General features: G+C 33.7%; 1 protein-coding gene across 2 annotated transcripts; it reads right to left on the bottom strand.

The window, feature by feature from the left end:
* Window positions 1-2,196: 2,196 nt before the first annotated feature.
* On the bottom strand, window positions 2,197-14,613 carry SAD2 (ARM repeat superfamily protein). Of its 2 annotated transcripts, none has more exons than XM_039029056.2 (22): window positions 14,202-14,613; window positions 13,810-13,945; window positions 13,641-13,728; window positions 13,290-13,439; window positions 12,697-12,859; window positions 12,137-12,321; window positions 11,861-12,034; window positions 11,172-11,317; window positions 10,958-11,081; window positions 10,612-10,792; window positions 9,685-9,844; window positions 9,307-9,348; window positions 9,111-9,229; window positions 8,828-9,026; window positions 7,580-7,711; window positions 5,913-6,016; window positions 5,549-5,728; window positions 4,770-4,909; window positions 4,556-4,695; window positions 4,311-4,471; window positions 3,185-3,311; window positions 2,197-3,081 (listed from the first exon to the last, which is right to left on the bottom strand). In XM_039029056.2, the coding sequence occupies exons 1-22, from the start codon at window positions 14,289-14,291 to the stop codon at window positions 2,921-2,923; spliced, it is 3,102 nt and encodes a 1,033-aa protein (XP_038884984.1). In that variant the 5' UTR covers window positions 14,292-14,613; the 3' UTR covers window positions 2,197-2,920. The 2 variants fall into 2 exon arrangements, with proteins under 2 accessions (XP_038884984.1, XP_038884983.1); XM_039029055.2 differs by having other exon boundaries at window positions 4,293-4,471; window positions 14,202-14,602.
* Between the last annotated feature and the right edge of the window lie 2,100 nt (window positions 14,614-16,713).

The following is a 16,713-nucleotide window of genomic DNA, read 5'->3' as shown; positions in this document are numbered from 1 at the left end:
TTTTTTTAGTGTTTTTTGTTCCTTTTGTATCAATTTAAATCAAAAAGCAATAAAAAATAATAAAAATATGAAACTCGTAGACCCCGTCCACGAGTTTGTTAGCTGACATAAAAATCGTGTACCAGGTACACGATTTTGCTACTCTATTTTAATACTTTTTCCCTCCACCTTATTTTGGTAATTTCTTTCCTATATATCCTATTTTTGTTATTATTTTCAAAAAAAAAAATACACTATTCTTACCTCTGAATATTAACAAAAGAAAAAGAAAATTGTATGTGTTGTACAATATTAAAATTAAAAAAATTAATAATTATGATATCAAAAAAATGTTATTGCCAAGAAAATAAATGAAGATAGTACAAACGGTAGGGGAAGGAAGAATTTTTTTAATTATTTTTTTATTTTATTTTTTTCTTTCCACAACCACACGACCAAAAGGAAGAAAAATTCTTTGCCAAAAAGAAACATACGACAGGAAAATTTGTATTAATCACTAAAAGGAGCAAGAAAAGTAAAAACAAAATTTGAACCAAAAAATTGGGTTTATTTGTATGTCATGATATATTTTTTTTAGTAGCATATTCAAAAATAGAATCTTAATTTAAACAATTGTTCAGGGTGTTGTGTTTTATCCATTACACATTAAGCTTATTATAAAATATTATTAATTAAAGTCCCATTTTTATAATCATTTGATTTTTTATTTTTTATTTTTTTATTTTTGAAAATTAAGCCTAGACACTACTCCACTTCCAAATTTATTCTTTTATTATCTACATTTTACCAATGATTTAAAAAACCAAGTCAAATTTTAAAAATTAAAAAGAATAACTTTTAAGATTTTATTTTTATTTTTAAAATTTGGTTAAGAATTCGACTATTATATTTAAGAAAAATGCAAATCATTGTAAGAAATGGAGAATAAATAAGTTTAATTTCAAAAACCAAAACCAAAACCAAAATGATTATCAAACAGACTTAAATTTTTTTTTTTTGGGTATAAAACTATTATTAATTTATTTATAAATGCGTTTAAGGTTACAATTTTTATATATTATTATTTACAGTATTGTATGTTTTAATTTAACAAAATGAATTGATTGTATAACATCAAATACTATATTCAAAATCGATACAATAAAAACATAAAAATATTGTCTAAAAAACATCTACCAATTGCAAATTCGCTGAAAATAAAACAAAAATCAGATTAATCAGATTCCCTCCCCAACAAACCCTCATTTTTTAACAAAATTAGGTTATTTTGGGGTTGTTTTTTTTTCGAATTTGAAAATAAATTAATCTTTTCATAGTATATTTTATTTTGAAAGGATAAAAACTAAAGTTAGAAAAGTAATTGGAAGAGGGTTATTTGGTCAAAGTTGGAAAAGTTTATAATTCTAAAAAGAAATGAAAATGGAAAGAGATTAGAAAGGGGGAAAGGAAAAGGAAAAGGAAAGTGGATGTGAAGAGAAAAGGCAGGTTGTTCAATTTTGACATTTCAACATCCACCAAATTCCACATTCCAAATTCCAAAATTCCTATAATATTTCAACCATTCATAATCATTCTCTCTAAATTCTTGTTCCCTTTCTAATTCCTTTTGCTCTCTCTCTCCCCCTTTTTCTCACTAACAAATATTATATATTATCTCTTTCTTTTATATTAATATATCAACCTCCATTCTTACAAGGGAATAATTTTAGCTTAGAATTGCTTTCTTTTACAACAAGAACCCCACTTCTTAGTGAAGTACAATAAAGATTATACATAAACTTTCTTTGGTTGCCTTTACAATTGGACTGTTAAAAGTAAATGTTACCTTTTTAATTGAAATTCTGGAAAGAGTATAAATTTTATTTAGGAAAGAAAAATGGATCAGAGCACAGCTAAAGAGCGCTTTAATTTATGTCTACAAATTTTTTTCAAAAAAAAATACATGTTTAGAAAAAATTTAGAAGAAATATAAAACTTCCCTCCGTTTTACCACTAGCTTTTGTGTCCAAAACAGAATCTTTTCACAGCACATTCCCTCAAATCAAGGCCCAAAAAGGAAAAGGAAAAGGAAAAAGCAGATCAAAAGCTAAAGAAATAAGTCTATTGTTTTTCCTTTAAAGGATTGGTGGGAGAAGATAGAAAATATAGCAATAGAGGGAGAGTAGAGCAGAGGCAAGGAAACAAGTTTCCTTCTCATTAATCCCACAACTTATAATAATAATAATAATATAAAGAATCAAAAACAGCAGCCACAATCCAAAAGTATCAAAAAGCTACCCTTAGTAGCCCTCTGCAGTGAACCCCAAAACTAGCAAAACTCCGTCGCCCGTTGCAAAACCGGGACACCGGCGGAGGGAATTCTAACCTAAAATTCGAGACTTTTATGAATACAGCCGAGGAATAACCACCCACAAAAATACCGATCTGTTCAACATAATTTAAAAGGAAAAAAAAAAGACAGGGAAAAAGAATGAACTATCAAAAAATAGTACAAGACTCTGTATGACCTAAGCAGGAGAGAAAAATGGGAGAGATGAAACATTCTCTATGAAATATGCCTGGGCAAAAATGAGATAAGACAAACTAGGATAGGCAGTTATGTTCTGCCATCGCATGCATGGGACTCACTGAACCATCGACCCAACCCAAACCATCTGGGTCGAGGTAACCGACTCTGGCGACTCGGGACAATTTGCATTGTCTCTAGGGATGGGAACTTGGCTGCACCACCGCACCAAGCAACTTCAGACCTGAACTTTTTGAGGTTGACATCATCCATGAACACTGAACCAATCAAATCAAGAGAATGGCAGCAACCTTTTTTTGCATTCAATCTATCATTTACTAAACCAATGGACATGACGGGACCAGGAGAGCAATTCAAAATTTTAGCCTTACAAGTGACAACTCTGACTTGCGGTCACGAAGAGGCGGCTGAGGCTGCCCTTTCCAGCTTTTCCTTCTCAATTTCTACTCTCCGCTGTTCAGCATGCTGCGCAACACCATGCGCAAGAGCCTGATATTGGAACTCTAATGATTGGGTAAGGCTCTGAAACCTCATTGGATCTAATCCTTGCATAGCTAATTTTTCAAATGGGAAGAACCAAAACCATATATATAATAAGTTCAATTTTGTAGGGAAGTTTGGATCATACTAAATCAAATTAAAAGAAGCTCCACATACCTTTGATTGTATCTACAAAGTAAATAAAAGGGTCCACGTCATCTAAAGGAGACTGCATCTCCTCATCATCACTATAATCATCATCCGAGTCAAAATCATCATCATCATCCGGGCGGAAAGATTTGGCCTGCAAAGTCCATTGAAGTTGAAATTACAATGCAATCTGAGTTATCATTGATAATGTATCACGAAATGTGAACCAACATGTAACATGTAACAGTAAAGTTCGATCATCACTTGAGCTTAATTCAGTAAGAAGAGCAAAAACTACAAGCCCATGAAGACAGGGAGAGATTAATAATTATGAATATTTACACCGTCAAAGATCTAAAAGCAGTAAACCATTTTTTTTAAACAATAGTTAAGAACTGCTTTCAAAATGAAATAAGCAGTAAACCAATCAATAAGCAAAAAGGAAAGGAAAAAAATTGAACACGGGACACCCTTTTCATTGAAAGTTGAAGAGAGTTACATATCTAAAGATACAGACTCTCTGAAGGAAATAACCGAGAAAAATTTTGAACCCACCAGATCAAAATCATAGAGAACTCAGTTTTTCAAGTTACTTTCCCTAGAAATCAAGTTCCACGAGAATTGGACAGAGAATTTTTTTATGTTGTACCAAAGAGATACAAGGCTAAGAAAAGAGGGAAATTAAGACATCTTAAACTCTAATCTAAAGTCAAAAGAAACAAAAAGAAAAACTTTTCAATTGGCTTAAATTAAGTAGTGATTCTCACAAAAAATAAATAAAGTTGGTGAAATTTAACAAGACGCCAGACAGACAAAAAAACTCTATTTAGACAGATAAAAGAAATTAAATCCATCAAATAAATGGTTACTGGTGAACAAGATGCTGTGGGAGACTATATAACAAGGTGACCTGGAATTGCAATGAGTTCTAAGAATGAAAATTTCCTCCTTTGAACCCTTCACAATCTAAACAGAAAAAATACCAATGATCAAACTCAAAAGAACCATCCGGATGTGGCCCTATCTCCTTGGTGTGTGACATGTGTTATATGCTAAAAGAAATACTCAGGTTTGAGTACTGTAACTTATCAAACGGATAACCATCAAATGCTGATATTATTTCACACAACCATACATGTACAGATGTGCAGACCTGTGCAGCCAGCTTTTGAAGCTTGATGCTGTCAACTTCATCACCATCTTCGGCATCAAATCCCATTTCCTTGTCAGAACCATCTCCGTCGTCATCATCTTCATCGCTTGGGTAACCATCCATATCATCATCTTCTTCAACTTCCTCCTCTTTTGCAGCTTCTGTGTTCAAAGGAGCAGAATATATATGAGAATTTAGCCTGGAATTATAGATATAAATATAGGGAGAGGGAGTGCGAAAAAGACCTGCAACTTGATCCTTGTAAGCAACTAAGAGATCAAGGGTGGCCCTAAACACACGCCCAAGAGCCTCCCCAGGTAATTGATCAGCTGGAAGTGCAAGCAAAGAGGTCAATCCTAAGCAGCAAACCTTTTTATCTTGTTCCCTGCAACATGACAAATCATTCAGGCAAAAATCCAAACCATCCATCAACAACAAGAAAAGAAAACCATATTTTACCTTCTAAAATTAACTCGGACGCCACTCTTTTTAACCTGTTGAAGCATCTGGAACCAAAGATTGAATACATTTGCTGCAACACCTAGCTTTTGCAATATGCTGAGTGATAATGAGGCATTATAGTAAAGGGCATCAGAAATCTGCAAAAGGAAATTTAAACAGAACCTTCAGATCAATTTACTCCATAGCCAACAAATAATCTGAAGAAAAATACCTACTACCTAGTGAGCATTAAAAGAAAATCTGCAACTGAAAACACCATAAATATGACAGGCAGGATACTTAAACAGTCGGACATTCAAATGCTCTGGACCAATAAGTTAAGACCTTTAAGTAAATACTTATTTATATCTTATAAGAAAAATAATAAGATTGACGAGAAAAAATACAAATCAAAATTCCAAATCAGGTCATGCAAGCAATGTCATTTATTATTAAATTGATTACTGAAAAGATCGTATCTTTATGCTAAAACTGAAAAGATCGTATCTTTATGCTAAAATGACCTAACCAAGGATCATTAAAATTCCCCAAATGTACATAGATTTTAAAAGGTTATACCATGGACATCCCAGAATAGAAAGTGATCACAAAAGACCAAGTCCCAAGCAAGAAAGAAACAATAGATATCTATTCCCCTGCTCAGTTAAATTCGAAGATCTTAAATAGTAAGCTCTGGAAAGTACTAATTGAATATGAATAACCAAGGAGAAAGTTTGAGATGTTGGGCATTGCATAATAGCTTATTCAGTAAATTGATCTAGCTCCTCAACCCTTACCACTTGCATTAGAAGACACTTCAAGTATGACTTCTCAGTTCGTTGCAGGCGTTCTATTGTGATTCTGAGATACGGTTCAATCCAATGATCAACTTGACCTTTGCAGTTTTGAAAGACAACTTGAATAAGCTTTGGAGCTGGCTCAATGTCACCATCTTCCAAATTCTTGTCAGCCATTATCTAGAGCGGAATTGTGCAAGTTTACCAGAGTGGAGGCAAGTTACCAAAAATTGTTTCAGAAACTAAGTTAGCCAGTGTGCCACAAAACTATCAAAATGTCACTCATTTAAAAACCAATAAAGGGGAAAAAATAATGCAAACTGAGAGTAGGAGATCCAACTCTTTCAAGAATAAGGCAACTTACTGAGGAAATCATGTTCCAAAGACTTTGCTGGTAATCAGGTGCTTTACAGGTGAGGAAATGCGCAGTCCCTCTGGATACGTAATTGTCCAATGGAACAAGTATATCTGTGAACAAAAAGACATCAGAATCAATCAACTTACTCCATGGCTACCTAGTCCTACATTCATTTCATATACATGCTACCAGTCAAATGCTACTACAAGAAATGACTGTCATATAAATCTGAACATGCATGACAATGACATTACAGACTCCAACCTACTAAAAATAATTGATATCCCTCCAAAGTTATAAAACCACCAACATGAACTAACCCATGCTATTATGATTATGGACCGAACTATGTTGTTCCAATGGTAATAAGCTACACATTTGCTCTTCATTCTCTCCATCTTCATACTCATACCTTCATCAATCAGGAACAGCCAAGATGAAGAGAGGTCCCAGTTTCACATTACACACGCATGTGGCAGGTTCTGTTCTGTTTTTTGGCTATCAAGTGGGGAGTTTGGATCGAGAGAGAGAAAAATTTTCAGAAGGGTGGAGAAGTCCTTTTATTTCTTTCTTTCGTTATCTGGGGGGGGGGGGGGGGGGGTTAGAATTTTTAGGGGGCTGTTGAAATTTTTTTTTTTTTTTTTTTTTAGAAGAGACAACTTTTCATTAATAGATGGAGGATGGAAAGTTTAAAGGTAGGCTAAAAAACACGGACACAAGCACAGGGACACAAGCACAGTATGACACAACGATGTGCCAATTTCATAAAAATAGGACATGAACACATTGGGGATACACTTTTTTTTATTATTATCTTTTCAGGATATATATACTAAATGCACTCTACTTAAAAAACACACAAAATATCAAGTCAATTAACAATTATAGGAGACGAAACATTTAGGTTTCTAACTTCAGTTTTTTAATATTTTTTTTAATAAAAAACTTTGGTTAAAAAGGGCTTTCCTTTTGTTTTTTTAAATCTTAGCTTCACATATAATTGATTTGAGCTTTAAATTTGGATCCAACATAAAAGGTTGGACCATTTTCTCTTTAAAAAATATCCCAAACGTGTCTAGGAAGTGTCCTGAAGGTGGTTGATATTAAAAAATAAATAAATAAAAATAGGACACAAAAATTTGCATGTCGGACACGTCTCCAAACATGTCCATTTCTGACACGGACACTATCTAAAAGTGTATGTGCTTCACAGAGGCGAGGTGTGAAAGGATTCAAGATTTAAGCATCTTTCTGGGCATATGCAGTCATACATTTTGTAATTATCAGCTTAGTATTATTCTTTTGGGTTGGGGTTTTTTTTTCCTTATAGGGAGTTGAGGACTTCTTTTGAGAACTTTTGTTTTGTATGCCCTTATATATTCTATCATTTGTCACAAAGAAAACTCGGTTACTTTAAAACAAACCAACCAACCAACCTATGACCGACTGTGTTGTCTACAACTTTGCTATATATCAACTGTCATTACACTTATTTCATGTAATTTCAGGTAAATTATCTGTAAACAAAATTAGACCCCTAGACGACATCTGAAAAGAATTATGAATCAAAGCAGAAAATAAAATTTACTGCGTTTAAAAGCTCCTTTGGAGAACCATCATTACAGTCGACAAAAAAAATGAGTAAGAATTGGCTTGCTACAAAGACAACATACTTGGGAAAAAATCAATAGCCCATTCTGACAATGCTTCCATCATCAGTGGCCAAAGACTCCACATATCCATAGATATTGTAGGGGAGAAGAACGTCATAAATGAAACAATTTCCAGGACTTCTTCAAATACCTCTGCAAAAAGCATACATAAAGATTGAATTAGATATTAAAGGTTCTAAAAAAGATAAGGAACGAATAACTGTTGCACTTATTGGCATCATTGGCATTAAATTCTAAGTTTGCTATTATTAAAACAGAAATAAAAAATTTTAAAAAAAATCAACCCTCAGGCTGCATATCAAGGGGCAGTTTAAAGATGACAAATGACAATAAAGAAATAGATATGTTGGCTCAACTAAACAATACAATATCAATCACGCTACCAATAAAGTTCATGGAGAACTGACAATATTATGGCAAAAGCCAGAGGAAAAATGACACAGGATTTTTTTTTTTTCCCTTTATGAAATCAATGTTTTGAGACTGAAAGAACACCGAAGGTAGTATCACCAAAATAAAATTTCAATCTGACATTTGACCTTGGCTCTATGTCTTTCATCCCAATTTTTTTAGTGGTAACTCACCACTTTCCTGGTACATCCTAATAGATTACATCCTACAAAATAACTTCTGAAGTTCTAAATATTCACGGAATTAAGAAGCTAAGGAGTTTTTATACAAAAACTTTTTCTTAATCATGGATACCATCCAGTTTATACAAACCTCAATTAAGCCTGCCATTAATTTTCTGAGACTACAGCATTTGACATCAAGAAGTTTATTGCCTAAGTATGTGGCTAAAATGGCTTGCAAATCTCCATCTTTTTAAGCCGGTCTTATTGATCTAATCAAAGGACCTATGAACTCAATGCAATCTAGATTTATAGCTAGATTGACTGACTGCTGGGCAAATTCAATCTCTTCACTAAATTCCAATTTCCAAAGATAAAAATCATAGTTCAAAACCAGTGAAGAAACTTTAGGCTCATGCCCAGAGTTTTAATAAATATATCATCGTGTCAACTTTTCAATACTTCAAAGTATGAAAAGCAGAATGGGGAAATGAACGACAAGTGCATACTAGTCTTTTAAACAATGGCAAGAAGACCAAAGAAACAATAAGAAAGCAAGGAAGCCATCCCACAAGAATAGGGTAAAAAAAAATTATTAAATATGCAAAATATATTAACTGAAAGAATGCATCAGTCAACAAGAAGAAAAAGAATTATATTTTAAAATGATCCAAACCTTGGCCGTCAGTTGTCAACATTCTTTGCATTATTGGGAGCAACGTTGGCTCAATTTGGACAAAAAGTTGAGGAATTCTGCTCACTGATTCAAGAATTGTGCTAATTGCACGCAAACAACCAACTGCAGCCAGAGCACCAGGATCATCAGCTTCTTCATCTGCTTCTGCAGTATTCATACACCTCCAGAAAGCCGCAGCCTAGATCCAATTTCAAAAAGTCACCTCCAAGCCTTCAATATAATATCACAGCTATTTCTGTATTGAACTTAGAATTGAAAATACCAAATTGTGACATAATCCAAGCGCATAAGGAGCCATTTCCTCTCCAAACTTATCAACTATTGTCTCCAGAGTAAATACAAGGTCTTCATTTTCAACCTCATTCATAAGTTTAAAAAATTCTGAAAAGAAAACAACCTCGATCACTTGATAAGCAAAATAACAACTATTTACAACCACGACATGTTCATCAACTAACCATCAAGAAGTTGTGGAAGGATTGGACGGATTTCATTCAAATCTGCAATTAAACGAAACTCAATTCCATCAATAAGTTACCAAACCAGTATTTAGACCAAAAATAAAAGAAAGGATCTAATATAAAATATAAACAGCCAACATGAACTAGCTCAGAATGTACAGGCATCTACTCCCTCTAAGAGATTGTAATTCAAATCTCCATCTATGTATTTGTGATGGGATACTCTGACGAATATATCTATATATGCCAATCCGAGCATAGTTCGGTGGATAAGACATTAACTACCATCCCAAAAGTCAATGGTTTGATCTCCCACCCCAACAATTGTTGAACTCAAAAAATATGTGTGTGTGTGTGTGTGTGTGAAATATAAACCTCTGCAAGCTTCAACAAAAGATCGCAATGCAAAAACTGAGTCAACGCGAACAGGGAGTTCTGGGTCTCGCATCCCAGCAACAACACTATGCAAGGCTTTTCGAAAATTGTTCTGGTCAGCAAAATTGATATGGGCATACTGTCCAGCAACCCATGCAGCCTGAAACAATTAAACCAAAACAATAAAAGAAAGTAAATTTCAAGCTCATGATGAACAAACCCACAGAAAGCACAATTACAATGAGAAAACTACAAATCACGTGTAAAAAGAAAAAGAGATTTGAAATCAAATGCAAGAGCTAATAAACAATTTGTAGTATCTTTTTGCTCTTCTTTTAAAGTTAAATAATATAGATCAATCAAGATTAACCTTTATCGCAGAATGCTTAAGCAGTGGCCTTAATGCTAAATGCCGAAACAAAGTGTTTTAGCCTCGATGGCTATCATAGTACAGGTACAAAGGCATGTGGCAAACATAGAAATGGTTCCAGTTCAAGACCCTTCAGTCCCTCCCTTCGATAATTTCTAAAAGAAACCTTGTGCAATTATCTGTTATCTTCTATTCTTGATGATTGGAACCACTTTCTCAAATTCTGCTTTGTACTATCGTTTATCATAACAAAAATAGTTCCTTTTAAAAATATATAATATAAATAAATATATACACACACACACACACATATAAAAGGTGCATATAAGCAACCAAGTCTTGGGCATAAATACAAAGTTGCAATAAAAGAACCATATTCATGCCCCAACATACTTCAATTAGATCTTCTAGAGAGAACCCAGAAAAGTGACAATGGAAATTATCAGGATTTAGTAGACAAGGTAATAGTCATTGATGTTGACCAAATTATCATATTTGTTATGATATAGTATTATTTATAACAACAATGAAGACAATGCAGTAAAAGTCTACCAGACCTTGGCTCTGAGATGCCCAACAGGACTGCTGAATTCAGGAAAAACGTGTTGAACTAACATGCGCTCAAGTTCAGACTTGTAGGGCTCTGTTTGTTTCAATTTGTCACAGAGTGCTCCAATAGCAAGAAGAGCCCCATCTTTCTGTCTATAGGGCTTAAATTCAATAGTTGCTTCGTCGTACCTGTACAGTAATACATTGCATCATATTTCATGGATACAGTATCAATCATTGGCATCAGAACTATAAAATTACCTATTGAAAATTCCAACGATGAATTGGATAAATTTTTTAAGGTATATTTCATGGATACTGTATCAACCATTGGCATCAGAACTATAAAAATACCTATTGAAAATTCCAACGATAAATTGGATAAATTTTTGAAGGTTTTCTTTCCCACGCTTCCTAACCAGCTCACTGACAAAATCCATAGAAGCAGTCCTTGGACTATATAAATCCTCAATAATATCTACAAAATATGTGCAGAGCATTAAAATATGAGCAGTGTAATTGTCATTCAAGCCTTGCAAGCATTAAAACCCATTTCCATATGCCTTACCATAACCCTTCCTGACATATTCATGGGGATCCTCATCCCAAAGCTTCTGATCATTGTCATTGAAGCACATAAGGGGGAAAATTATCTCAAAAAGCAGACTATCAAGTCGAGGTTGCAGCAAAGAATACATACTATTCTTTGAGATACTGGAACAGAAGGAAAAAAAATCAGAATTTAAGGGGTAAAAGAACCCTAAGAAACATGGATACGAATACGAGACACGGACACTACATGACACAGACATGCTAGTCAAAATAAACTGTCTGCGCTTCCTAGAAAGCACAGTAGATAATGAGAGTTCAGCAAAAATTAAATAAATAATAATAATTTTCTCCCCCTTTAGAATGAACCCCACTTTCTACTTCAAATCTTAATATCCAACAACAAATTCTCCTCAAAAATTGGGCAAGAGAGGTAGAAATTCAATTTCAACAACTTAAGAAGTGCATACTAAATAAAAGTGTCATATCCTTGTAATTTTACGCAAGACCTTCAGTTAAAAATGGCTGATAATTTAGTTCTATCAACTGTGAATACACATAAAAAAATCTAATACAAAAAGAAATGCACATCTAAAAATCATATCAAGCGATGGTCCTTCCTACCTACAAATTTAAAAAACTCAAAGAAATAAAGGAAGATAGCATGCATTGTCTACAATTGGGAAAAGAAAAGAGAAGTTGGACCACCTATTGCTTAGATATTGAAGAATGAGATTGGTAACTCGATCTGGCAAATAGCCACCACTACGTATCACATTCAACAAATTTAAGTGGCATTCCATGACTTTCCCTGCATAGTTCTTCTGAAATGCTTGAGCAAAGGCTCTACTTTCTGGATTCTTAAGTTTCAAATCTCCAAACCTACAAATTAGACGTCAATAGCAAGAATAAACCAGAGAAAAAAGGGAGGGAGAAAAAGAACTCCATCCTACACAAAACACCTTTAAATAAACAAATTCTCACCGGGTGTAAAGCCTATTTAAAATATGGACAGTCCACTTCTTCACTTTCCACCACCCCCAGGATTTCCTAAGTTCGGGATCTGCAGGCTGGCCTTCCAAAGGGACTGGCCTCTCCAGTATATTTAAGAATAGCGTCATCCAAGCATTGAATACATGCGTATCGAAAAGATGCTTTGGAATCTCCATCTAAAACATACGCAAAATATTTTTTTAAAGCATCTAAAATTAAAGAAATACATGATATCCAATATACTCACGGTGGAAAAGATTTATGTACATATTATCCTACAAAAGTACATGTGCAGAAGAAATTCTCCAACTATCATCTGATCTAGAAGAACTACTTCAAAACAGATTGAAGTAAACACCAAATGAAGATAGCATCCTTGCATGTTGTTAAACAAAAGTATGTCCATTTCATTCAGTTGGGAAGGTAATAATCTAACCAAGTAAAATACAAACTATAATCAAAAGAATACAATATCTTCAGATAAGACTTACATACATCTTTTTTTGAAAAGGAAACGATAATTTTCATTGATGTAATGAAATAAGACTTACATATATCGATGACCAAAATATTTTACAAATAAACTTGATCAACTCCGCTACTTCCAAAGAAGGGTTAACAATCTGAACAAGTCCGCTAAATATATTGAGTAGAAGAGGGAATGTCTCATCAACAATTCGATAGACAGGAGTCCTGTCATCATCTGATTTAAACCTATCAACCATAAATAAGGTGATAAACCTTTAGTAAATAGTATGTAATAATCCAACTGTTCATTCCAGATGTGAGAGTGAAATATATAAATAAAATATCTATGGAGCACTCCACGGGGACCTTCCTTATGCATGACAAGGTAATAGAGCAAATTACGAATACCACAAGATCGTATTAAAAGAAGATAATAAATATAATATACAACAAAATATTTAACAAAAATAAATAAATAATTCCCCTTTTTCTTCGTTTGGGTATGTCTGTGTTGTGTGTGTGTGTCCATAACATATTAAAACCACAAGGATCTTTTTGTGGTCTGTGAAATTGGAATGTGATACTAAAATTAAAAATACTGCAATACAATCAACAATCCAGCATGTAATGCAATCAGAAAGGCGGAAAAAAATACACTGAAAAACATAATACTCACTCATATTTTCTAGCAAGAATGCGCAACACAAATAAAGCCCCATAAACGTTTGAAGCTTGTAAATTTTCTTTCACCCAATCAAGAAGACAAGGCCATTGCTCCGGATAATCAGCATGAATGATGGTCTTTAAGCACTCCCCAAGCTGTACCCTGCATGTGCACGATGTTGAAGCAACAGAAAGAATTCAGATCCACACATGTCATAGTCAATTATTTTTGGAAGTTACCAAATTTAAAAAGATTGTTCATAGACCAATGAGTTTCCTGAACTTCTATTATACCCAAAATATTCAAAAAGGCAATCTTCAATCGCTATCTTACATCATACATAAATAGACAGCAGACACTTACCTCAACAACGATGGAACCTGTGACAAGAATGGAAGAATATTCTTCCGAACCGCATCTTTATCACTCTCAGAAATCTTCTGTTGTTCATCTACATCGTTTCAACAAGAACAATTAAGCCACCAAAACTAGCCAACGATTCCCATAACAATTCTACAAATATATCTAGTACCTGGGTCAACGGGGGACCAGTTCTTGGCAATGTAATTCTTAAAATGAATGCTAGCAACCTGACGAACAGCCAAGTCACAATTATTATCCACAATGATCTGTAGCATCCTCACCAGATGTTGCGGGGTATGCTGAATCTGCAGGCATGGATAAATAAGCCAACACCGCGAGAACAATCCAATCCATCAAAAGAACAAAAAGAAAAGAAAAAAAATCAATCCAACCACCATCTTCAACTAAACTTCAAACAAATTCACAACTTCCAATTACAATCCCATTTGAGGAAGTAAACAAAAACCAACCCCAACAAAAAGAAACAATCAAAATTGGCACAAATCCACTCCTAATCAATCCAAAGCCACCCCAATGGCAAATAAAGCAATGATCAAACACCTGATTCAGACTCTGCTCAGCAGCCTTCCTCTCATCGGGATTGGGGCTGAGAGCAGCTTGAAGAACAACAGCCAGGCTAGGAAGATCCATATGGCTTCAAAAGAAAAGAAAAACAAAACCCAAAGAAAAGAAACAAGTCCTCGCAACTGAATTGGAAGCAATCAAGAATTGAACCCAATTCGAAAACAGCAATCCTCGCCCAGAAATCGTCACTCTGAAATGGAATTGGCGACAGAAACCGGGCGAGAATAATGCAACAGGAGAGGATGAAGGAGAAGAAGAAGAAGAAGAAGAAGAAGAAGAGTCTGAGAAAGCGAGAGACAGGCGAAGAAGAGAGTGTTTATGAGTTTATTTAAAGTACTAGGGTTTACGGTTGTTTTAACCACTACTCACTCTGCTCTGTCTCTGTATTACATATATTGCTTCTTTTTCTCTTCATTATCTCGCCGTAAATTATTTTTCTTTTTTCATTTTAATTTATTTTCTTTATTTATAATTCTTTTTTTCTTTGTTTTTCTTCCCTTTTTCTTCTCATGTCGAACAAATTGTTCAATGCCATGTTTATTCCTTAACTTTGTGTTTCAATTTGCTACCTTGATTTTCTAATTGTTTTTAAAAAATAAATTAAACAATAGAAAGTAATTTTTAAAAATGTACTCATAATGCACTTAATTGAATCCTAATTTTCCTTCTTTATCTAATAAGTTGTCAAAATCATTCTTCTCACATTCAAAATCACTTATATACATATATATATATATAATTTTATCATTCAAAATCAATTTAATGATGATTTTTACTACTTTAGACGTTACTTAAATAATTAAACTTAGTCTTGAATAATTAAAGCATTTTTTATATTCGTGAGTGTCCAACAAGTTTACGCGTATCTCGACTAATCTTACAGGATAACCTGTTTGATCCTACAATATTTAAGTGTCAATAAAACTCGTAGAAAATTATATTTTAGGTAGATAGTCATCATGAATATAATTAAAGCATCTTTTAAAGTAATTTTGAATATGATAATAATGTTTTATCCTTTTCAAGAGCACAGAATAAGAAGATACAAGATTTTGGCAATAAAGGTGTTGATGACTTAAGTGAGTATCGTATCTAGTCTACTGTCAAAATGTTGATGTCAAGTTAACGATTCTTCAATTGTATGACTTTTTTCTTTCTTTAGGTATCTATTTTAGACGAGGAAGGCACACATTTGACATTTAAATTTTATGGACCTAGCCTTCAAATTCTATGTCTAGCATGTTTGGAAATTTTAATCAATGTCTAATAGTTTAGGCCTCGTTTGATAATCATCTTGTTTCTTGTTTTTGTTTTTTAAAATTAAACCTATGGACACTACTTCTACCTCCAAATTTCTTCATTTATTATCTAGTTTTCATTAATGGTTTAAAAAACCAAGTCAAATTTTTAGAACAAAACAAATAGCTTTCAAAAAGTTGTTTTTATTATTGAATTTTGGCTCAGAATTCAACAATTGTACTTGAGAAATATGCAAATTATTGTAAGATATGTGGATGAAATAGGCTTAATTTTTAAAAACAAAATAAAAAACCAAATGGTTACCAAACGGGACCTTAATGATATATTAGATGATTTAGATGGTTTTAAAAGTTAAAAAATATATGAGGGTGTTTGGCTCACCAATATGAGTTGAATTGAATTGGTATAATATACCAACTCATTGTTTGGCCAACCAATTAGATGTTGGTGGAGTTGAGTTGGTATTATATTTTACCAACTCACCCCAACTATCCCTTACTCCAATATTTTCAATGACTCCACTCCATCGGCCACTGTCACACTCAGAGAATTAACTCCGAACTCCGACGACAATTCCGGTGACCAACTTTGGACTCCAATAACCACCTCCGATGACAATTTTGGCAACCAACTCCGGGCTCCCACAACTTTCGTATGACCAACTTCAACAACCAATTTTGGACTCCTGCAACCACCTACGGTGACACAACTCAACAACCACCTTCGCGCTACTAATTCCGACGATCAATTTCAGGCTCCAACAACAAACTTCGATGATCAAATTCGATAACCATTTTCGTAAGCTCCAACGACAAACTTCGATGAAAATCACCTTCGATGACCACATTTGAGCGAACAACTTCGACGACCAACTCGGAGCTTCAATAACCCCCTCCGATGACAAACTATGACAACCAACTCTAATACCACCTTCATGTGACTAACTTCGGGTCCGAAAACCATCTCCGACTACAAACTCCAACGAAAATCATTTTCGATGATCAATTTCGACGACCACGTTCGACTATTATAAGACTTATTTGTTAAAGTATGTTGTAGGATTATTGATTATACAAAAAATAGTATTTTATCTACATTAAGTATAATATTTATACGTAAATTAAAAATATTTTTATTTAATTGAAATCACATATCAAATGAGTGTTAATAATATTTAGACGAAAAATATGTATGCAGTTGGAAAGTATGTAACATATAACAAAAAAAT

The sequence above is a fragment of the Benincasa hispida genome, chromosome 4 (genome assembly GCF_027475165.1).
Source record: "Benincasa hispida cultivar pf3 chromosome 4, pf3_genome.v1.1, whole genome shotgun sequence".
Classification (NCBI taxonomy): domain Eukaryota; kingdom Viridiplantae; phylum Streptophyta; class Magnoliopsida; order Cucurbitales; family Cucurbitaceae; genus Benincasa; species Benincasa hispida.
This window is presented reverse-complemented; position numbering and strand designations above follow the sequence as displayed.